The sequence below is a fragment of the Pantherophis guttatus genome, chromosome 2, assembly GCF_059756535.1.
Source record: "Pantherophis guttatus breed Tessera chromosome 2, ASM5975653v1, whole genome shotgun sequence".
NCBI classification, from domain to species: domain Eukaryota; kingdom Metazoa; phylum Chordata; class Lepidosauria; order Squamata; family Colubridae; genus Pantherophis; species Pantherophis guttatus.
Window position 1 is genome coordinate 104,961,187 of NC_142064.1, and position 25,157 is coordinate 104,986,343.

Genomic DNA, 25,157 nt, shown 5'->3' on the forward strand with positions numbered 1-25,157 from the left:
TCTGAAAGGTTGGTGACCCCTGGTCTAGAGCACATGTGGGTGATTTCCCTTTCTTTCATTGCCTAGAGAGGTTTCAAAGAACTGATCTACTTACCGGTTTCTTGATCTTACCTGTGATCATTAGCTCGGCTTTTGCAGAGCCTCTTCACTTCACTATAACTCCCATGAAAGCCATTATTTTCCCCAACCTGTGATTCAATTTTTAACAACAAATTCAGTCTGGACCATATAGTCTTGTCTGTTGGTTAATACAAAGATTATTTAAAGACAAAAAGTTAACAAATTTATGAAGCCAAAATTTAAAATTGAGGATAAGCCATTCTTCCGTGAATCACTTTTTTTTGAAACAGTCCAAACATGATATAGTATATTCAAAGTTCTTCACTGATTGAAAAATTCCAGGGTTTGGGAATATAATTTAATGAAATATTGACAAACTTAACCATTAACTGCGTTTGAAGAACCTGGATCATCATAGCAAAACTACCTAACATGGAATTACAAAGAGACAAGTCTGTAACATGTATCTATTTTCCTTAGAATTATTACAACTCTAAGCTAAAAAAGTGGGAACTAACCTTTTTAAAAACATTCTTGGAGGAGTCCAATAGACCTCAAGAAAATATTTTTGCTGAATCAAACAAGTTGTAAGAAATATGTCTACTATTGTTTAATACTTGGAGCCATTGATTGAGTAGTGTATCACTATTCCAAATTGCTTGACTATTTCAATAGTTATTGAATAGTTATAGATTTAGTTTCCATAAACAACAGAGGCCACCCCACTAATTTCAAAACCTCTGGTGTTTCTGAGGCTCTAAACCTCATACATAGCAAGTTATTTTATCTGTATGTGTTGCTATTCAATCTTTCTAGGAAATTATATTCTTTACATATAATTTCAAAACTTTTAAAAGTATCCTTATTTAAGGATAAATAATTTGTTATTTATTTGTTCAGTCACTTTTTCCTGCACTATGGTGAATTGTAGTATAACATGATCACTTTCTCAAAAAATACTTATAATTTCCATTCCTTTAACCAACCTAACCTTATTAGTTAGGATTAAATCCAGTATAACTGATCTTCTAATTCCCTCCTCCGCCATTTGGGTGACAAAGTTGTCAACTAGGCATATCAGAAACCTGTTAGATAACCCACTCACTGCAGAATTTGTTTCCCACTACTGTTTACCTTGGCTAACTGATTAGCAAAAAGTTTGTCTACAGGTAGTCCTTGACTTACAACAGTTTGTTTAGTGACTGTTCAAAGTTACAACGGCACTGAAAAATGTAACTTATGACCGTTTTTCACACTTACGATCATTGCAGTATCCCCCATGATTATATGATCAAAACTCAGATGCTTGGCAACTGGTTCATATTTATGACGGTTGCAGTGTCCCAGAGTCATGTGATCACTTTTTGTGACCTTCAGACCAGCAAAGTCAATGGGGAAGCCAGATTCACTTAACAACCAGATTACTAACTTAACTGCATTGATTCACTTACCGTAACAACTGTGGCAAGAAAATTGTAAAATGGGGCAAAGTTCATTTAACAAATGTCTCACTTAACAACACAAATTTTGGGCTCAATTGTGGTTGTGAGCCGAGGACTACCTGTATTTCCTCTGCTTGGTTGAGTGGCCTATAATTTTTTTCCCCTCTAATATTCACCCAAATACCTTCAAGAAGGCTTTTATCCCTAGTATTGTGTATTTCTATAGAGGTGTAGCAATTTTTCACATACAAAGGAATTCCTCCCCCTCTTTTTGAGTCGGTTCTGGGTTTTTTTAACAATTTATATCCTTTTAGCATTATATTCCAATCACTGGTTCCATCTCACCAAGTTTTAGAAATTACAACAATATTGTACCTGCCCTCGTGTATTAGGTCTTCATGTTATCCCTGTTTGTTACCAAACTCTGAGCATGCATAATGTCTTTATAAGTCTGCTTCTTCTCTTTGTGGGCCGGATCCTAGCTTACTCCCTTCAAAAAAGGATTAAAGTGGAAATACCATAGCAGTTACTCTGAACAGAATAGGCATTCATTGATGAAGTACCCCTGCTGTCTCTGTCTCTATGCAGGTGGATGCCCTCCGTGTTACCGTGAAGAGTGACTCTGAAGATGATCAGTACCCTGTCTTGTTTGTAGTTCGGCAACAAAAGGGGGTGCTGTCCTGGCAGCTCCCTCTCATTTTTCATGGGCTGTAAGTAATTGCTTCCTATCATAAAATATTTATCTCTATCCTGTTTAGTTTTTCTCATTTCAATGTCTTCCCTCAAATTCCTTCTAAAAAGATTTTTTTAAAGGCAGCTTCTTACTCTTTCCCTGCTAGAGAAGACGCATTCCTTCATTTGTTTTGCAACATTGCATTTTACTTAGTGGTGTATTTATTCTTTATTGTATAGAGAATTTACACTGAGTTAAATGTGTAGAGATAAGGACAGATAGTAAGTTTAAAAAATAATTCATTATTGCCAGTTTAATCTCTTTAATTGTATTTAATTGAATCCTAATAGCTGTCCAAAGTAGATAGTAATTCCCGATCAAAGAACTTTTTTTTTTTACCACATTGGTTTTCATATAAGTTTGGGCATTATCTTAAGCTATCATTTGAATAAATATGCCTAAAAAGTATTAAAATATCCAGCCTTTTCTCCGCTAAAAAGCTGTGTGATGTGTGATATTTTGGATGTGTTGTTTTTGGAGTTTTATAAAATAGACATGCACAACTCAAAATGGCTGGAAATATATGTTTACTATGAATTAACCTCTTTTATGTTATACTTAATTTATTTGTTAAATTTATACATTTATATTAAAATGAACCCAAACTGGCTTGTTGTAAAGTACAGATATAACATGATAGGAACAATGGGAATAATGAAACACATGGGAGATCAATATATTTGTTTCAGCAGAGTCAAGATAAGAGCCTGCTATCTGGTCCCACTCAGTAATTAACAAACTGTTCTGAGTAAGCTAGTTTTCAGACTATCTTCTTGTGATAACCCAACTTGGAGGTTAGTAGAACATTAATTTTTGGGGTTTCAATGGCAAACACCAGAAATATGAGTTTCGTAGTACCGGATATCCAATTTTTCCAACATTTTCTATTTGATCTGTTGGGGTAATTTCATTCTTGTCAAAAACATCACTTCTTGAGCAAAGAAACCTCTAGCCACCAGCTTGCATTTAATATCCATCTACAACTCCTTTCATAATTCTACTGCTTCATTTTGGAAATAAAAGAAATGGGTGTCAGTGGCTGGCAGTTAATTCAAAATAAGCTACTGGAGAACAAAATGAAAGGCTTTATTGTATTTTTTATTTATTTATTTATTTATTTATTTATTTATTTATTTATTTATTTATTTAAAATTTATATACCGCCCTTCTCCCTGAGGACTCAGGGCGGTGTACAGCCAGAATTAAAAAACATAAAATACAAATATTAAAAAACAATTAAAATATATATAAATTTGGCCCAAAATTAAAAATACAAACCAATTAAAACATTTAAAATTTCTTCTTAAGCCAGCCCGGCTTGCTGGAAAAACTGGGTTTTAAGGGTACGGCGGAAGGCACTAAGGTCTTGGATTCTCCTTATCTCTGGGGGCAATTGATTCCAGAGGGTAGGTGCCCCCACAGAGAAGGCCCTCCCCCGGGGGTCACCAGCCTACATTGATTGGCTGATGGCACCCTGAGGAGGCACTCTCTGTGGGAGCGCACGGTGCGATGGGAGGTCGTCGGTAGCAGCAGGCGGTCTCAAAGATAGCTAGGCCCGATGCCATGGAGCGCTTTAAAGGTGATAACCAGCACCTTGAAGTGCACCCGGAAGACCACTGGGAGCCAGTGCAGCTCGCACAGGAGCGGTGTTACATGGGAGCGCCATGCTGCTCCTGTCACTACCCGCGCTGCTGCATTCTGGACCAGTTGGAGCCTCCGGGTGCTCTTCAAGGGGAGCCCCATGTAGAGAGCGTTGCAGTAGTCAAGGCGAGAGGTGACGAGGGCATGAGTGACTGTGCACAGGGAATCCCGATCAAGAAAGGGCCGCAACTGGCGGATCAGGCGAACCTGACAAAAGGTCCCCCTGGTTACAGTTGTCAGATGTTCCTCCAAGGACAGCTGCATATCCAGGAGGACTCCCAGATTGCGAGCCCTTTCTGTGGGGGCCAAAGACTCGCCCCCAATAGTCAGTGATGGAGTCAACTGACTATATCGGGATGCCGGGAGCCACAGCCACTCAGTCTTGGAAGGGTTGAGCTTGAGCCTGTTCCTCCCCATCCAGATCCGCACAGCCTCCAGGGACTGGGACATCACTTCAAGGGCATCATTGGGGTGGCCTGGGGTGGAGATGTACAGCTGGGTGTCATCAGCGTACTGGTGGTATCTCACCCCGAAGCCACGGATGATCTCGCCCAGTGGCTTTACATAAATGTTGAACAGAAGGGGCGAGAGGACCGATCCCTGCAGCACTCCACAGATGAGAGGCCTCGAGGTCGACCTCTGCCCCCCTGCCAACACAAACTGCGACCGGTCGGAGAGAAAGGAGGAGAACCACCGCAACATGGTGCCTCCCACCCCCAACTCTTCCAGCCGGTGCAGCATGATACCATGGTCGATGGTATCAAAAACCGCTGAGAGATCTAACAGGACCAGAACAGAGGAGCAACCCCTGTCCCTAGCCCTCCAGAGATCATCAACCAACGCGACCAATGCCGTTTCCATGCTGTGCCCAGACCTGAAACCTGACTGGAACGGATCTAGATAAGATGTTTCCTCCAGGAATTGTGGGAACTGTCGTGCGACCACACTCTCCACAACCTTCGCCATGAAGTGAAGGTTGGAGACAGGACGGTAGTTGGCCAATATTGCCGGATCCAGGGACGGCTTCTTGAGAGGCCTCACCACCGCCTCCTTCAAGGCAGCGGGGAAGTGGCCCTCACTCAGCGAAGCGTTGATAACACCCTGGAGCCAGCCTCGTGTAACCTCCCGGGAAGCCAGTACCAACCAGGAGGGACATGGGTCCAGTAAACATGTGGCCGCACTAAGTCTCCCCAAAATCCTGTCCACATCATCGGGAGTCACAGCGTCAAACTCCTCCCAGATAACATTCTCAAGACTATTCCTCGTCACTCTGCCCTGATCTACGCAGTCAGAGTCCAAATCCCCCCGGATCTGAGCGATTTTGTCATACAGGTATTGTCCAAAATCCTCCGCCCTGCCTTCCAAGGGATCCTCCCGCACTCCCGGATGGAGCAGGGAGCGGGTCACCCTAAACAGGGCGGCCGGACGATTTCCTGATGACGCAATAGAGGCGGAAAAGTAATTAAACTTTGCTGTCTTTATCGCCACTAGGTAGGTCTTAATATGCGACCTTACCAGTGTTCGATCAGATTCAGCGAGACTGGCCCTCCAACCGCTCTCCAGGCGTCTTTTCCGGCGCTTCATTTCCCTCAGCTCCTCGGTGAACCAAGGAGCCGCACGGGATCGGCACCGGGTCAGAGGCCGCAAAGGCACGACTCGGTCCAAGGCCCCACCAGCCGCCCAATCCCAGGCGGCTACCAGGTCCTCGGCCGAGTCATGTGCTAGAACCTCAGGAAATGGCCCAATGTAGATTGGTATAAAGAAATAAGAATCTGTTTTAGCTTTCTGGAATTATCTTTCTCTGTTCGAACTGAAGCCTGCAGGTCTCCAATCAAGAGATCTAGCAAGAAGAATATTGTGTTTTGATTATACCATTACCTGGTGAAATCCAGGAGAATAAACAAAGTATTGTTACGGTACTTTTGTTGGAAACCATTCTAAAAACTACCAAAAAAATCAAAAAACAAACCTCAGGTAATGATTATAAAGTGAAAAAATAACACCTAGATATATTACAGGATTAAAATAAATCTATTTTAAAATATTCTTTGAAAGATACAATAAATGTGAAATAATATTTTTCATGCATTAATTTCATTTTTTTCATGTTTCTAAACACCTGGACCCTTGATTCTCCAAAATTGGATTATTTCAATTCATCCTCCCAAATTCAATTACATGACTAATTTTAGTTTTTAATCCCTTGCAATGTTCAGTTGTTGGTTTCTTTCAGGCATTGCATCTTTTAAGGTACTTACGACTGCAGGTATTTCAAAAGCTGTTAGGCATCTGAGCCATACTGCTTGATTAATACCTCTTTCAGTTATATATATTGTCAAACAAATACTATAGAGAAATTATATTCAACACATAATCTCTCAAAATCTTTCATATAGCCATTTGAAATCAGCTGAGTTAAAGTGTTGATCCAAGCATTCCAATAAAACATATTTTCCTGCTATTATAAAATTCGGCTTATTCCATACCACCAATATAACTTAATTTATAACAATATGATTTCATATAGTCAAAGTGATTCAAGGTCAAAATATAATTGCTTGGTAATCAAATATGTCTAGCAGCTTTCATAGCTGGAAACAAAGATTCCTGTCTAGCAAAGCATGTCAGAATTTCCAGGGTGTTAAATCTTTACTCTTCATATTGGCTGAAGAGAGGAAGACTCCTCAAAACTCCTCAAAAGTCTTGTGCAATAGTGATTTGTTTAGTGACCTTCTGGCTAACTAATCTTGAAAAGGGGAAGTAGAATCAGACATTGTTAAATATCTGGAGAGGAGACCACCAGGAAATTCCAGAGATGTGGACTAAACTGCAAAGTCAAAAAACACCTTAGAAAAAAGCAAGAGGGCATCATTTCTATATTATTGCCAACAAAACTGCAGGGATATGTCCATAAAGTCACCAGAAGTTGAACTCAACTTGAAGACTTCACTTGTTATCTTGCATCTGTTTTCTTGGCCAAATTCAAGTATAGGACATGGATTGGAGGCTGACTGGTGCTGGACAGATTTCAAAGAGAAAAGGTCACCAGCAATTAGGAATTGATGCAGAAAAGTCAATAGGCAGATAACGAGATATAAACAGGATTAGCAGAGGTAGATAACAGAAGATAAGACAAAAGGCATGTTAGGTGTATGCTATGGAAATTGCTCAGGCTAAAAAAATAACTTGGATGTCAACAAAGTGCACTGATTATATTCAAAGTAGTCCTAAAGGCCAAGAGGTACTCTTCACCCACAATGCTGGAACTGCTTAATGCCTGAAAGAATAGAGCACTTGTGACTCTACTTATTGGCTCCTAGTTCATGACATATTCCAGACACAGTAACACTTGCTCTGAGTGAAGGAGTTATTTTTATTTCCTCCCTTCTGTTTTAAATGGCAGTTTGTTTTATAACATAGACATAAATATTTGGATGAAATTATCTTCATTTATATAATATTTTATGGTGTCTGAGTGCAGACACCTATAGGACCCTCTAAGATTTGACTGGCTTCACCTTGCTGTCCTTTAGAAACACTTTTTAAAAACCTGGGTTTTGAAGAGTCGAAGGCCAGGTTGATTTATGATCCCAGCTGGTACAGGATGGATAATTAGTATTTAAGTATATGTTTTTCTCCAAAGCATTACACTCAACTGTGTGGGTTTTTTTAAATGCAGGTTTTATTCTGAATGTCAGATTTTGCTTTGTGTCGACAGCTACCAAAGAAGTTACAACTACACAGAAGTCAGCCGTACCCTCTGCCCCTCTGAATCTGTACCTGAGAATGGATCTTCCGAGCAAATCGTATTTATAAATGTAGCTTCCATGGCTCCTTATAATGCCCACTATCAGCTGCAAGTTACCAAAATTAAGAACTTCCAACTTAGGTGAGTGGTCAGTTTCTGGATTTACCATTTCAGAACAATGGAAAACCAAAGTTTTGTTGTTGTTTGGATCACTATATCAAAAACAGCACTGGCTGAAAAATTAACACAACAAATCCATGTTTAAGCATCCTTTAGGTAAGGATTGTTCTACTCATAGTTGATTGCCATGTTTAACTAAATTGATGTAATTATTATTATTTTTTTAATTGAAAAAGTTTTACAATTACATTTTCTCCCCAATTTCCCCCCCAACCCTCCCTAACCCTCCCTAGCCCCCCTAGCCCACCCCTCCCCCCCAGACTTCCACAAAATATAATCAAAATCAAAATCCCCTTTTTATAAAACTTGAACCCCTCCACTCCCTGTATATTTTTCACACCTTCACAAAATTCAATTATTCTATCTCTATATAATACTTTCAGTTAAAAGCTATCTGATATTTCCTAGTTTGATATTTATTCTGCACAAAATCTGTCCACTTTTTCCACTCCCATACATAAGTCTCTTGTGAGCGATCTTTTAAATATGCTGAAATCTTCGCCGTCTCTGCAAAGCTGGCCATCTTCAAAGTCCATTCATCAATATTAGGCATAGCTTCATTTTTCCAATATTGACCTATCAGTAATCTCGCTGCTGTTATCATATACAATATCAACTTTGTTTCACCCAATGTAAAACCTTTAACTATACCCAATAAAAACAATTGTGGAGAAAACTGAATTTTTTTCTTCAAAACATTCTGCATAACCCACCAAATTTTTATCCAAAAAGCCTTCACTTTCTTACAAGTCCACCACACATGATAATATGTGGCATCTAGGCAATCACATCTCCAGCATTTTGGTTGAACATTAGGGTACATGCACGACAATTTCTTAGGATCTAAATGCCATCTATAAAACATTTTATAAAAATTTTCCCTCAAATTCTGCGACTGTGTAAATTTAACATTCTGAACCCATATTTTTTCCCATGTTTCCAACATCACTGGTTCTGCAAAATTTTGTGCCCACTTTATCATGCAATCTTTAAGCAATTCAGTTTCTGAATCCCTTTCTAACAAAACATTATAAACCCTTTTAATATGCATTGGACCTTTCTCTTTTATATGTCTAACCAATTCTTCCTCATGCATCATTATACCAGTTTTTTGGTCCTCTTTCCATCTCAATTGAAGTTGATTATACTGTAGCCAAGTTAAATTAATCCCTTCTTCCAACAGCGTTTCTAAAGTCTTCAGTTGCCATCTGCCCGCATCTGCAAAAAGAACTTCTTTATATAAAACCCCCCCGAGTGAAATTGATTTAATTATTAATCAAATTCATAGGGATGCCTATCTCATAGATAATGACTATAAATATCATATATAACACAGCAATTCTCAATAGATTATTCCTATACAAATATGTTTGGGGATATAAATATTAAATATCAATGTTTAAAGTGTTCTTTTTCCTTAAGATTATAAAGAATTTTTATATACTCCCATTTATATATCATTTTGTTTTTGTCCTTATGCTGTTATTTTCAATATTTGTTCATTTGTTTAAATAGAAAAACAAAAAACCTCTACAGTTTAAAAATTCCCATGGGCAAAATGGGAGGCCACAGTTAAAAAACACACATTTGTTTTACTAATTACAAGCTGTTTGGACTGCCTGCATGGAGACAATGCAAGCTGTAGACGTATGTCCCACTGATGCTGCAGACCGAAGTAGCGGGCGAAATGCAAAACTGAGGACCCCACAATGTGACAGGAATAACACAAAAAACAAGAAGAGAAACAGCTAGAGCCAAACCCTCTGAAAAAACCAGTAGCAATAGATTTATTAATCTAGGGCTAGGCCATAAACTATATTATAAACAGCAAAGGCTTCTTGTTAAAAATATTGGCCTTCTATTATGTACACTGCATATCCCCACTTTTGCGTGTCAAATCAATTTATATGCAAAGCTGACCAGAAAGAGAGTGAAGAAAGCAACATAGTGCTAACATATGGCATGCAAGCTAAAAATGTTTAGTCTGAGTGTCAACAGCTTGCTGCCTGCATCACACAGCTTTCCAGGTCCATCTGCATCCAACCCATGCTGTTTTTCCTGCCCAATCCTTCAGGTTTGGATTCTCTTGCCTACTGGTCTGTGGGCTTGCGTCACCTTTTAGCCTCAATTCTGTGTGCTAATTTTGCATGCATCCAATTCTCACACCATTCTTAAGAAGAATTTGGAGGGATTGGAGCAGGTTTAAAGAAGGACAATGAGGAATATCAGGTAATTAGAAAGTAATTGCACAGTTGGTTTTATGAAGACAGAATGAAGGGGTTAGAGAAGTGATAATTGAGAGAATTTGAATACAATAGGAATTTTCAAACATCTGAATGCTGTTGCAGAATGGGGACAAATACTATTAGCACAGTAATGAAGTCTGCAATTATTTGCATTTCTTGGATCACAGAGGAAAAGTTCTTGGAGCATTGGGGAACTAACTGAGAACTGGAAAAGAACTGATGTAGTCCCCACCTTCAAAAAAGAAAAAAAAACAGATCTAGAAAATTATAGACCAATCAGCCTGATGTAAAAACCTGGGAAGATGTTGGAAAAGATAAACAACAATTCTGCAAATACCTAGAAGCAAACAAAGTTATAATCAGAAGCCAACATTGGTTTGTCAAAAACAGATCATGCCAAACAAATCTTGTCATTCTTTGACAAAGTGACTAAATTAGTGGATCAGTGAAAAGCTGTGGACATAGTATACTTAAATTTCAGTAAAGCATTTGATAAAGTAGACCACAACTTCTTGGCAAGCTAGAAAAATGTGGGATAGACAGCATCAGCACCTGATGTGTTTGTAACTGGCTAAGAAGTCATATTCAACGTGTAGTCCTCAATGGAACTAAATCTACATGGAGGGAAATAAGTAGTGGGGTACCCCAAGATTTTTGGGCCCAGTACTCTTCAATATCTATGATCTAGATGAGGGAATAGAAGGGGAACCCATCAAATCTGCATAGGATACTAAGCTGTCAGAAATAGCCAACAACCCAGAAGACAAGTTCAAGATCCAAAAAAAACTTGACAGACCTTAACACTGGCCCCTATCTAATAAAATGAAATGTAACGTAGATAAAAGTAAGATTTTACATTTACAGTAGGCAAGAAAAAACAACTGTATAGGTATAAGAGAGACGAAACTTGGCATACGCCAGTAACTGTGAGAGGGATCTTGGAGTCCTAGTGGGCACTCATTTAAATATGAGCCAATTGTCTGTGGCAACAGCCAAAAAAAGCCAATGCAATCCTAGATTGCATTAATAATAGGATCAAGATCACGTGAAGTTCCAGTACTGCTTTACAAAGCCTTAGTAAGGCCACACTTGGAATACTGTATCCAGTTCTGGTCACCACAATATAAAAAAGATGTTGAGACGCTGGAAAGAATGCAGAGAAGAGCAACAAGAATGATTAGGGAGCTAGAGGCTAAAACATATGAAGAACAGTTACAGGAATTAATTATGTCTAATTTAATGAAAAGAAGGACTAGGGGAGACATGATAGCAGGGTTCCAATATTTGAGGGGCTCCTACAAAGACAAGTGAGTGAATCTATTTTCCAAAGCACCGGAAGGCAAGGCAAGAAACTGGTGGAAAATAACCAAGGAGACAAGCAATTTAGAACTAAGAAGAAATTTTCCTAATACTAAGAGCAATCAATCAATCAATCAATCAATGGAACAGCTTTTCTTCAGAAATTGTGCATTCTCCATCACTGGAAGCTTTCAAAAAGAACCTGGACAACTATTTATCTGAAATGATATAGGACCGTGATGGCGAACCTATGGCATGCGTGCCACAGGTGGCACATGGAGCCATGTCACCTGGCATGCCAGCTCAGCCTCTCTAGGAGTCTCTGGAGGCTGGGGACAACAAAAATGTCATTTCCCCCCTGAGGGGGGGTCATGCATGCATGCATGCACAGGACGGGGCACATAGAATTATGGGTGTGGGCACATGCACGCTCGCGAACCTCCCCCGCCCCCCCTTCCTGGCACGCGATGGCAAAAAGGTTAGCCATCACTGATATAGGGTCTCCTGCTTGAGGAGGTGGTTGGATTAGAAGACCTCCAACGTTCCTTCCAACTCTGTTATTCTATGTTCTATGTTCTTTGTTTTCAACAACTTGAATATTCAGAACAATGGAAGATGTCATTAGCAGCAGAGGAGGAACTTGTTTTGCATCAAATATGATATTTATCAAATATGATAAATTAATGGATTCCTTGTAGCTTTCCTTGTAGAACACAATCCAGATTCCCTCTAAGAGTGAGATGAAAGTTCTTAAATATGACAAATAAATCAATAAACACATTTTTTACTCTATGACCTCCTCTTTACAGTTGCAAGTAGGCAGAAGAATTTTCTCAGAATAGTTTGATACTATGCTACTGTTTTGCAAGTTTTTGAAGAAAGGGTATAGGACAAGTGTTGCTACTTAAGCTTTATTTTTAGGTATTTGTATTATTTTAATGCAGTTGAGAATTACTAGCTAAAATCCACAAGTGCATGTCTGCTGTCATGATGCCTTATGTCTGCAAGGTGCAGAGCAGAAGTGATTTTATATACCCTCCAAATCTTCCCTCTTTATCAAAATCCTTTTGTTATTATTTTTTCTGCAGACTATTTTTTTTAGTCCTCTATTTTTTATATACTGTTGATGATTTATGCAACTTCTGGCACTTTGTGAACAGATGATAGGTGATCAGCGAAGGTATCAAATAACCGTCTCTAATTTTGGTCTCTTTTTCAATTATCTTTGCTTTTTCAACCATCAGGAACTTCTCTGATGACTCATACCCTTGCATCATGTATCCAAAGTATTTAAGTTATAGTTTTAGCTTCATTGCTAGAGTTTGGGGAAAGCAATCTGGTTTCATCTGGTATGGAATAATTTGTTCTTTGCAGTTCAAGGTATTCCCAACAATTTTCTCCAGTATCAATATTCAAAACATCAAATTTTCTTTGTTCATTTTTTCAAGGTCCAACTTTCACAGCCATGTGTTACGCTTGGAAGCCGATGGCTGTGACAGTATCTACCTTGGTTGTCACTGTGTGGTTTCTATTGTTTAGTATTTTGTGTAGATATGTCCACGTAAGTCATCTTACTTGGACATAAAGTCATCTTCCCTGTGAATTTTTGAGCCTAGGAAGATAAAGATGGTACTGCTTCAACTTTCCCTATTTGCATTGAATTAAGTCTTTCTTCTATCATCTATTTCTGTTACTATCAGAGTAGCATATCTACATATCAGATGTTGAATTTTGTCCCAGAGTTTTAATTCCTATTTCTTCTAGTCTAACATTTCTCATGGTATGTTCTGCAAATAAGCTAATAAATAGACAATGTACACCCTAGACAAGCTCCAATTTCCAATTTCGCCTGTTACTTGTTCTGTATTCCCTTCTAACTGTTGCTTCCTGATCATCGTACTTCAATAGGCATAGAAAAGAGCCCAGTTCGCAGTTGTTTTTAAATATTTGTTGTGGTCTACACGATCAAAAGCCTTAGTCTCATTGATAAGGCAGAAACAGATGTCCTTTTGGAACTTCACTGCGTTTTCCTTATAAATACATACACAGGAGAGAATCAAATATTTGAACTCTATAATGTGTACAAGATATTCATCAGTAGAGTTTTTGTTTATTCCAAAATCATCTATATATTCATGGGTGAAGCTAATTTGGAAAAATGAACCCACCTGTGGATATCTAATGAAGTTCTTACCACAGTTTCTAACTGCTATCTGCTATCTTATCTGTTTCATATTTTATCTTAATATCTGGACAAATTTCCTTTTTTTCCACAGCATGGACACTACTTTTACATTCACTGCCAGCCCCTCTCAGCCACAGGTAAGTGACAATAATTATGTATGCTAATGATAAATACATCTTTTTAAAGTTTAGTTAAAATCCAAGATGTTAGAATATTATTTTTTGCTATTTAGTAAAGTAGGATACATTTGCCCTATATTAGGGCAGGATGGAGCCAAACTTAGGGCAGGATGGAGCCAAAAATTAAACAGCTATTAATAAAAAAAAGCCTCAACATTATAAAATCAATGCTTATACATAGATTAAAGCCTCAAGTAAGATACAAATGTTTGTATAAATAGCCAGATCTTTACTTCACACTGGAAGGAAGTCAATATTGCTGCCAGCTGTACAATTTTATTCATTGGCACTGAAATGAAATTGCATCGGTTGCCAGCTGTACATTCCTATATACAATAATGGGCAGCTCTTAATGACAGGATGAAGAGTCCAAGAAGGTACAAAAGCAGCTCTTCTTCATATAAATCAATATCTTAGACTGTGTAGGACTTTGGTGTTATTAACTACCATTATATAACGGGCAGAGAGGCAAATGTAAACTGATAAAATCTCTCTTCTGTCTTCTTGGATTCTTGAGTCCAGATTGCTATTAAACTAGATAAATCTCTTCTGGAGGACATGGAATGTCTATATATAATGGCAACTCTAATATTCCAATCTAGATGAATACTATACTGGTACCTGGATATCCAATGCTGGATGATACCTAATTCAACAAGTTCCTCTACAGTACTCAGGTGTGGATATTTATGCCAGGGAAGTACAAGGTTCATTGGTATGATCTTGTAGTAGTATTAGAAGCTGCATGAACGTGATAATGAAATGGAATAAAAATTTGAAATCTCTTTAAGATCCAGATTGTATTGCAAATCAATCTCCAGCTGGGGCTGATAGCTACATCAGTTGACGATAAAAGAGATGCCAGGAATGATTTCCTCAGAGATGAAGAAACCAACCTGGCATCCTGGCATTAGATCCACATCTAATTTATCCTATTACTCTTGTTTGTTGAACAACAAAAAATATTAAAATAGCAAAAATTTCAATTTTGATTCACTCTTTAATAAAGTGAATCAGAAATATAAGACATAATGGAAATGGATTCATAATGGAAAAAAGTGGATTCCACTTGATAGCCCTTGTCATGGTCAGATCACTCCCTCCTTCGCTTTGACCTTCGAACCGCCACACCCCACCGCAGGGAGGCGGAACCGATGAGGTGGTTCCGCCCCAGGCGCCTGATGGACCCGGATAGGTTCCAGACGGAGCTTGGGCCATTTCCTGAGGCTCTGGCACACGGTTCGACTGAAGATCTAGTGGCTGCCTGGGATTGGGCGGCCGCTGGAGCTTTGGACTGGGTCGTGCCTTTGCGGCCTCTAACCCGGCATCGATCTCACCTGGCTCCCTGGTTCACCGAGGAGCTGAGGGAGATGAAACGCCAGAAAAGACGCCTGGAGAGCAGTTGGAGGGCCAGCCGTTCTGAATCTGACCGAACACTGGCCGAACCTACCTGGTGGCAATAAAAGCGGCAAAGTGTAACTATTTTTCCGCTCTTATTGCGTCATCAGATAATCGCCCGGCTGCCCTGTTTAGGGTGACCCGCTCCCTGCTCCACCAGGAAGCGCGGGAGGACCCCTTGGAGGGTAGAGCCGAGGACTTTGTACAATATCTGTATGACAAAATCGCTCAGATTCGGGAAAATTTGGACTCTGACTGGGTAGATTCGGGAGGGAGGATGGAGGCAAGTCTTGAGAATATTATCTGGGAAGAGTTTGATTCTGTGACTCCAGAAAACGTGGACAAGATACTGGGCAGACTGAGCGCGGCCACATGTTTATTGGACCCGTGTCCCTCCTGGCTGGTGCTGGCCTCTCGGGAGGTTACACGAGGCTGGCTCCAGGGGATTATAAATGCTTCCTTGAGAGAGGGTGCCTTCCCCGCCGCCTTGAAAGAGGCGGTGGTGAAGCCTCTCCTCAAGAAGCCTTCCCTGGACCCAGCAGTGTTGGCTAATTACCGTCCAGTCTCCAACCTTCGCTTCGTTGCGAAGGTTGTTGAGAGTGTGGTAGCGCAACAGCTTCCTCAGTACTTGGATGAATCGTATTATCTAGATCCGTTCCAGTCGGGCTTCAGGCCTGGGTACAGCACGGAAACGGCATTGGTCGCATTGGTAGATGATCTCTGGAGAGCCCGGGACAGGGGTTGCTCCTCTGTCCTGGTCCTATTAGACCTCTCAGCAGCTTTTGATACCATCGACCATGGTATCATGCTGCACCAGTTGGAAGGGTTAGGGGTGGGGGGCACCGTGTTGCGGTGGTTCTCCTCCTTTCTCTCTGATCGGTCGCAGTCTGTGTTGACAGGGGGGCAGAGGTCGACCCCGAGGCCCCTTGTATGTGGGGTGCCACAGGGGTCAGTTCTCTCACCCCTTCTGTTCAACATTTATGTGAAGCCGCTGGGTGAGATCATCCGTGGTTTTGGGGTGAAGTATCATCAGTATGCTGATGATACTCAACTATACATCTCCACCCCGGACCACCACAATGATGCCCTTAAAGTGATGTCCCAGTGCCTGGAGGCTGTACGGATCTGGATGGGGAGGAACAGACTCAGGCTCAACCCATCCAAGACTGAGTGGCTGTGGTTTCCGACGTCCCAATATAGTCAGTTGGTGCCATCACTGACTATTGGGGATGAGTCATTGCCCCCTATGGAGAGGGTTCGCAACTTAGGCGTCCTCTTGGACTCATGGCTGTCTTTAAAAGAACACTTGATGGCTGTGGCCGGGAGGTCTTTTTATCAGGTTCGCCTGATTCGCCAGTTGCGTCCCTTTCTGGATCGGGACTCGTTAAATACGGTCACTCATGCCCTCGTCACTTCACGCCTGGACTACTGTAATGCTCTCTACATGGGGCTCCAATTGAGGAGCACCCGGAGGCTCCAGCTGGTCCAGAATGCGGCCGCGCGGGTAGTTATGGAAGCAGCATGGCGCTCCCATGTGGCTCCCCTCCTGCGCGAGCTGCACTGGCTCCCTGTGGTCTTCCGGGTGCGCTTCAAGGTCTTAGTTACCACCTTTAGAGCACTCCATGGCTTAGGACCGGGGTACTTACAAGACCGCCTTCTGCCACCAATAGCCTCTCACCGCCCAGTACGCTCCCATAGAGAGGGGCTTCTCAGGGTGCCGTCAGCCAAACAGTGTCGACTGGCGGCCCCCAGGGGGAGAGCCTTTTCTGTGGGGGCACCCACCATCTGGAACGAGCTCCCCCCAGAGGTACAGAAGATTCCGGATCTGCGCACTTTCCGCCGTGCCCTCAAAACATTCCTGTTTCAGCAGGCCGGCCTGGCCTAACTTTCCCTTTATATTGCTTTCGATTTTATTTTAAACTGGGATGTCTTGAATTATCTAGGACCAGAGTGTTTAGTATATTTTAATTGGTTTTTGTTTAATTAACATTTGTATTACATGTATTTTTTATCGTTCGCTGTTCACCGCCCTGAGTCCCTCAGGAATAGGGCGGTATATAAATTTAATAAATAAATAAATAAAAATAGTACAACCAATTACTCAGACATAGAAGGACTTCCCTTTGAGTGGTTCAGCAGAAGTAAAACTTGGATAGACATCTGTCCATATTTTAATTTGAATTTCTGCTCTGAGCATGGAGTTGAGCTTAAACTAAGTAATAAAATCATAGAATTGGAAGTGACCTTAGAAGTCAGCTGGTGCAATCCTCTGCTTAGTACATTTTCCTCAAGAGCATTTTTGACAAATAACTACGGTATTTCACCTCTGAAGAACTCCAGCAGAAAAGAACTCTCCCCTATATGTGGCATCCTCTTCCATTAGCTGACAGCTGCTCCGATCAGGAAGTTCTTCCTCTGTCTGGCCTATACTAATTTCCTTGTAATATTACTCTATTGATTCTGGTCCTGCCCTTGAGGCAGGAGAGATAGCAATATTTGCTTGCAATAGCAATAGGCAGCAATATCACACACAGGTGTGATAACCCTTCAAATATTTGCAAACTGATGTCATTTCTCCTTCAGTTATTTCTTTTGAAGGTTAAATATAAGTAGATTTTTTAACCATTCTTCAGAGGCAATGGTTTCCAAACCCTCAGTATATTGATTGATAGTTATCAAATCAGAAAGCTTCTAGAGGCAATGCTTAATGTGGATTTCCTTGACAATAAAAAGCAGAGGAGCAGTGTTTGGCCTGGCAGGGGTTACCTTTGGGCTTCTTTGTCTTCAGCCCCCACATCTTAGTCTTGTGCTTATCCTGTGCTCATCCAGTTTCCAGCAATATCCGGCCTCGCTCCCCTGTTAAAAGGTTGCCGCATTGCCATCCCTTCCAGGAAAAGGGGAAACTGAATGTTTATTTTTTCCCTTTGGTAAAATGAACTGATTTTTTCCAGAATCTCCTCATTACAGATAGCCCTCAACATATGACCACAAATGGGACCAGAATTTCCATCGCTAAGCAAGATGGTTATTAAGTGAGTCATGCCCAGTTCTATGACCTTTTTTTTTGCCACAGTTGTTAAGCAAATCAGTGTAGTTAATCACATGGTCATTAAGTGAATCCAGTCTTCTCCGTGGACTTTGCTTATGGGAAGCCAGATGGGAAGGCTGCAAATAGTGACCACTAAATATTTATATGAATGGCTTGATGGGAATAGGAGGCTTTTAATTGTTAGCTATTTCCCCAACTAATATTTTAAAAATATTAGAATAGTAAAATCCAATATGAAAATAAAAGTGAATAAAATGAAAGTGGACTGTTTTGGGTCCTTAGAATGCCTTACAAGGCTGATATGATCCTTGGTTTTGTACCCTGAAAGATATATTTTAATTGTTACAGCAATTAAAGTGAGGTGGGGAAGGTTTGATAACTGTGTCAGGGCAGCACTGAGCATTATAAAGGTATGGTGGAAAACGGGAAAACATTTCCTTAATTATCGCAAAGATGCTTTTTCAAAGGGCAACTGACTTTGTTTTTCCTTGAAGAAGTTTCACTTCTTCAGTTCTGAAGTTCTTTAAATCTTTAAATATGGGGGGAGCCCCATTTAATCAAGATAGTCGTGCTGATGCCACCATGCCTCTGAGTCTGTGCCTGACTTGCCCTGTTGTCAACCGTGACCTGGATGACTTAAGAATCTCCATAGACATTTCCTTCATTAAGTAAAAGTATTGTCATCTCTTCCAAGCCATTAGAGATATAATATTTTTTATTTTATTTTATTAACTTCCCTCTAAATTAAAATTAAGCATATATTCACGAGCCGAGGTGGCGCAGTGGTTAGAGTGCAGTACTGCAGCTACTTCAGCTGACTGCTAGTTCAGCAGATCAGCGGATCAAATCTCACCGGCTCAAGGTTAACTCAGCCTTCCATCCTTCCGAGGTGGGTAAAATGAGGACCCAGATTGTTGGGGGCAATATGCTATTTAGTATACAGTCTTTGGTGTAAGCCACCCAGAGTCCTCGAAGAGTGGGCGGCATAGAAATACGAATAATAAATAAATAAATAAATAAACTCTTCCAACCAGTCACTTACCAGCCCAATCCTTGCTTTATTTTGGTGAAATTGTTGTATTTTGTGGATATGAGAGCAGTTCCCTGAGTGGCTGGTAGCTGAAAAACTTGCTTCATTTAGCATCCTCTCTACACATAATACACACTTTCATAGGGCTTCTGGTGGCTGAGAGTCACTCTGGAATTTGGGCTGCTATTGTTGAGGGTTTATTTATTGATCGTATTTATGGGATTAATTTTTGGTTGGGGTTTGGGTTTTATGCTGATTAACTATGTGGAGATCTCTACTCACATTTAAATAAACCCAGTAGAGCTCTACTTTTAAATTTATTTTATTTATTTATTTTATTTGTCAAGCATATATAAGATAACAGATAAAAGTATTAACATAATTTGAATACATGAAAAGGATACGAGTAAAAAGGAACATTAGGACAGGGACGGTAGGCATGCTGGTGCTCTTATGCACGCCCCTTACAGACCTCTTAGGAATGGGGTGAGGTCAACAGAAGACAGTCTAAAGTTAAAGTTTTTGGGGTTTAGGAAAGAAACCACAGAGTCAGGTAGTGCATTCCAGGCATTGACTACTCTGTTATTGAAATCATATTTTCTGCAATCGAGTTTGGAGTGGTTTACCTTGAGTTGGCATCTATTGTTTGCTTGTGTATTGTTGTGGTTGAAGCTGAAGTAGTCATTGACAGGAAGGACATTGTGGCAGATAATTTTATGTCCTACGCTTAGGACAGACCAAAGTGGGCGTATTTCTAAGTTATCTAAGCCCAAAATTTCAAGTCTGGTGGCATAAGATATTTTATTGTGGGTAGAGGAATGGAGGAGTCTTCTCGTGAAATATCTCTGGACTCTCTCAATTGTATTAATGTCTGATATGCAGTGCGGGTTCCAGACAGATGAGCTGTACTCGAGAATTGGTCTAGCAAATGTTTTGTATGCTCTAGTTAGTAGTACAATATTACCAGAGAAGAAGCTTCGCAAGATTAAGTTAACAACTCAATGCCTTTTTGGCAATGTTGTTACAGTGGGCTCTGGCACTTAGATCTTTAGAAGAGTGAGGGTCATCTACAAGGTCATGTCCATCTACAGTGGGGGGAAAAAGTATTTAGTCAGCCACCAATTGTGCAAGTTCTCCCACTTAAAAAGATGAGAAAGGCCTGTAATTGTCATCATAGGTAGACCTCAACTATGAGAGACAAAATGAGAAAACAAATCCAGACAATCACATTGTCTGATTTGGAAAGAATTTATTTGCAAATTATGGTGGAAAATAAGTATTTGGTCACCTATAAACAAGCAAGATTTCTGGCTCTCACAGACTGTAACTTCTTCTTTAAGAGGCTCCTCTGTCCTCCACTTATTACCTGTATTAATGGCACCTGTTTGAACTTGTTATCAGTAGAAAAGACACCTGTCCACAACCTCAAAGAGTCACACTCCAAATTCCACTATGGTGAAGACCAAAGAGCTGTCGAAGGACGCCAGAAACAAAATTGTAGACCTGCACCAGGCTGGCAAGACTGAATCTGCAATAGGCAAGCAGCTTGGTGTGAAGAAATCAACTGTGGGAGCAATAATTAGAAAATGGAAGGCATACAAGACCACTGATAATCTCCCTCGATCTGGGGCTCCACGCAAGATTTCACCCCATGGGGTCAAAATGATCACAAGAACAGTGAGCAAAAATCCCAGAACCACATGGCGGGACCTAGTGAATGGCCTGCAGAGAGCTAGGACCAACGTAACAAAGGCTACCATCAGTAACACACTACGCCGCCAGGGATTCAAATCCTGCAGTGCCAGACTTGTCCCCCTGCTTAAGCCAGTACATGTCCGGGCCCATCTGAAGTTTGCTAGAGAGCATTTGGATGATCCAGAAGAGGATTGGGAGAATGTCTTATGGTCAGATGAAACCAAAGTAGAACTGTTTGGTAGAAACACAACTCGTCGTGTTTGGAGGAGAGAGAATGCTGAGTTGCATCCAAAGAATACCATACCTACTGTGAAGCATAGGGGTGGCAACATCATGATTTGGGGCTGTTTCTCTGCAAAGGGACCAGGATGACTGATTCATGTACGGGAAAGAATGAATGGGGCCATGTATCATGAGATTTTGAGTGCAAACCTCCTTCCATCAGCAAGGGCATTGAAGATGAAACGTGGCTGGGTCTTTCAGCATCCCAAACACACCACCCGGGCAACGAAGGAGTGGCTTCGTAAGAAGCATTTCAAGGTCCTGGAGTGGCCTAGCCAGTCTCCAGATCTCAACCCCATAGAAAACTTTTGGAGGGAGTTGAAAGTCCGTGTTGCCCAGCGACAGCCCCAAAACATCACTGCTCTAGAGGAGATCTGCATGGAGGAATGGGCCAACATACCAGCAACAGTGTGTGCCAACCTTGTGAAGACTTATAGAAAACGTTTGACCTCTGTCATTGCCAACAAAGGATATATAACAAAGTATTGAGATGAACTTTTGATATTGACCAAATACTTATTTTCCACCATAATTTGCAAATAAATTATTTCCAAATCAGGCAATGTGATTGTCTGGATTGTTTTCTCATTGTCTCTCATAGTTGAGGTCTACCTATGATGTCAATTACAGGCCTCTCTCATCTTTTTAAGTGGGAGAACTTGCACAATTGGTGGCTGACTAAATACTTTTTTGCCCCACTGTAATTTGTATTTTATGTTCTGATTTTTTTTACCAATGTGCAAGACAGAGCATTTGTTGGTTGAGATTTGAAGTTGCCATTTGTTAGACCAATCTGACACGTAGTCAAAGTCTTTTTGAAGGGTAGTTGCATTGTCAGTGGTGTTGAATAGTTTACATCATCAGCGAAGAGAACACAGTTGCTTTTAATATGATCACAAAGGTCATTTATGCAAAGTATGAAGAGTGTTGGACCTAAAACGCTGCCTTGGGGGATACCACTGTTAACAGGTACAGGATTTGATAGAGCACTTCCTATTTTGACCACTTGTTAAATATTACCATTCAACAGGGCAAGTCAGGTACAGACTCAGAGGCATGGTGGCATCAGCATGACTATCTTGGATAAATGGGGCTCAATCCATATTTAAAGTTTATCCTTATAGCAGGAAGGATTATAAACGTATTTTCTCCCTTCATAGTACTTTTTGTACCAGTTCCCTCCTGATGTGGATTCTGTCATAGTCAGAGTGATTTCTAAGACAATCTATCCCTGCTCTGTGGTCTCCATCCAAGATATTGTGGTAAGTCCTACTAGTTTATGATAGGCTACTTGAATATTGGAAGCGTTTGTCTTTGCTTATGGTACTATTGCTGCTCAATTTAATATGAAGTGTGAATCAGATTTGGACCATTCCTGCATTGTGAGTCAAATTGGACAGATCTGAGCTGCCTTCAAAGCAGATAGATTACAAATCTACACCCTAAAGTTGTTTGTGTTCACTTAGGACACAGAGAGAAAATAGTATGCTTGAAAACAAATATGACAAATATCCAGTTCAGAGAGGACACATGTAGAGATAACCCTGAAAAAGGAATTCAAAGAAGGGTGACAGTGACATTATCATCCACTTATCCATGAAAGAAGAGAGGCGGTAAGGAAGAAGCTCAAGATTGTCCCACCTTGATTTTCTTGGGTATAAGGACAGCGAGAAATTCTAATTGGGCTTTCAAGATTCTGTTATCATACTTCACAACCGAGTTCCAATAGCCTTTGTAGAGGTTGTTTCCTGACTCAATCTTTCTCAGAGGACTGACAAAGTGGCTGGGGAGGAAGGGAGGACATTGATTTTGTCAGTGACATTACTAACCTCCAGTAATAATGAGACTTAGCAAGAGCAGTGATGATAAAACAGTCTTGTTTTACTTTTGAAGTGTCTCACAAAGAAGAGGCAGATGCTATTTAGGAGAGAAAGCTGTTTCTGCTTTATTGAGAGTGAGAGCTGTACAAACATGGGATGGAGACACAGACTCTACATGGCCCAAATTTATATTGTCCCCCTTTTCCATAAGGCAGAAATGATAAATGATTTTCTTACCATATTACAGTCATCCTTTCTGAGTAGAATTTTTTTTTTATTCCTCCCTTGTTAATTTCCTTCTTTCCTTCCCATTAGTTCCTTCATGTCTGTTCCTTTTCCCCCTTTCCCAGATCAGATACCGCTTATCCTCACCCCATCTCACTCCCCCCCCATTTCTGCTGCTTTGAGGAAGGGCAATGTTTGTGGATACATGCATATTTGTGTGAGTATGCACATATGTTAATGTTATGCAGAGAATTCCTTGTGGATTAATTCAGCTAAAAATAATTTTTTGTCTTGGCTCAATCCTTTTCTAGAGTGTGGCTTTTATTCCCTCAGTATGTGGTTGTGTGTGTGTGCGAACTTACATGTGTAGAAGTCCCTTCCTTCCTTCCTTCCTTCCTTCCTTCCTTCCTTCCTTCCTTCCTTCCTTCCTTCCTTCCTTTCTTTCTTTCTTTCTTCCTTCCTTTCTTTCTTTCTTTCTTTCTTTCTTTTACTTATTTATAGGGATAGGTGGCATTTCTGCAGGTTGTTTTACCTAGATTTGGCAACCTTAAGTTGAGAAAGTGGGAAACCTGCTCATTGTACAGAAGTTTTGTCTGTGTTTGTGATTTCTTTCTTCTCTAGTATTCATTTTGGGAGAAGGGTTCTTTGAACTTCAGAATCATCATCCATTTTGATAAAGGTGGTGTCTAATAGGACCATGTGTTCTTTAATAATTCTTTCTTCTAGGAAGAAACATCAAAAAAGGTATACAAATTAAGCAAGCTCAAAGTGACTCAAACGGGGGGCAACTGAATTGCTCTGTGATGTAATGAAACTTGGGAATAAAGGTGAAGGTCTGTAACAATTCGAATGGCCCTGTTCTGAACTGTGACCGAGAGAAGGAGAGAATTGGGAAGGCCCGCCAGGAATCTATTGCAATAATCAAATATACACAAGCAGAGGTAGCTCTCTAATCAGCTTCTTCATCTGTTGCAGTGTCCAGTTTATGATTTGGATTATAATGTGGAATTTAATGGAGTTTACCAATCCATGACAAAGCAGGCAGCCCTCACTGTGCAGGTGAGTGGATGGTGCTGTCTACTGTAGTCAGTCTGATTTGGTTGGAGGGGGCAATTAGGCTGATCAGGATTGTCTGCAGTCAATCGTGGATGGATAGAGACATTTTGGAAGGTAGAAACTTGGCTGGGAAAATCTGTCCATATTTAGGGAGAAGAGCATGGGGAAGCTGGCAAGCGTAGGAGAGGGCAGGGAATACTGAGCCAGGAGAAGTTGATTGCAGGCAGATGAGGAATGATTGAGAAATGTGGGACAAGTCCAACGAAGGGAGGGAGAAAGTATCAATTGTAAGGAAAAACATATAAGAATATTGTACGGTTCCTTGAGTTTGAATACATCTACACTATGTGCACACAAAAAAATACCTGCAAACCGTTGAGAAGTCTCAAGCAGTTAATTTTGATTAGGAATACTAGTAAGAGCATGGTCACTAAGCCAGATAGAGCTGATCATCTTGGGTCAAGAGGCATATTTGGAGTTTTGAGAAAATGTTGGGGAAGCATCAACACAGAATCGTGGCCCTTAGGACCACTTTGGCAGCTCCAGAATATACCAAGCGTTCCAACTTTTGAAAGCACAAATGGCCCTTTTCAGGGTCATTATTTCCTTCCTTAGAAAAGAATTGGAAGGGTTGAAATAGGTAACGTAAACCTCTTGGAAGCTCAAGATTCTCTTTTCTATAATAAGACCTTAATTCCAATTTTATTTTAAATGTTTAGTTATACAATAGTTTATTGTGGTCTTCAACTAGCATAAAGTAAAAATGTAGAGATTATGAAATTAATAGCTATGTCCTGAAAACAGTCTGTGGAGATAGTGAGTTAAAAGATAGCAATTAGTATTAAAAGTTAAAAAATGGCAAAATAAAAGCTGCAAATGTTTATAAAAT

At 40.4% G+C, this 25,157-nt stretch overlaps 1 protein-coding gene across 5 annotated transcripts in view; it reads left to right on the plus strand.

The window, feature by feature from the left end:
* SIDT1 (SID1 transmembrane family member 1) overlaps positions 1 to 25,157 on the plus strand; it is a 69,786-nt gene that overhangs the window by 3,288 nt on the left and 41,341 nt on the right. For 3 of the 5 annotated variants that reach the window (XM_034411109.3, XM_034411108.3, XM_087888358.1), the window contains 5 exons: positions 2,091 to 2,212; positions 7,595 to 7,765; positions 13,626 to 13,671; positions 22,328 to 22,429; positions 24,188 to 24,271. In XM_034411109.3, the coding sequence (XP_034267000.2) occupies positions 2,091 to 2,212; positions 7,595 to 7,765; positions 13,626 to 13,671; positions 22,328 to 22,429; positions 24,188 to 24,271 (525 nt within the window). The remainder of the gene's footprint in view (positions 1 to 2,090; positions 2,213 to 7,594; positions 7,766 to 13,625; positions 13,672 to 22,327; positions 22,430 to 24,187; positions 24,272 to 25,157) is intronic. The other 2 variants (XM_034411110.3, XM_087888359.1) reach the window with 1 other exon arrangement.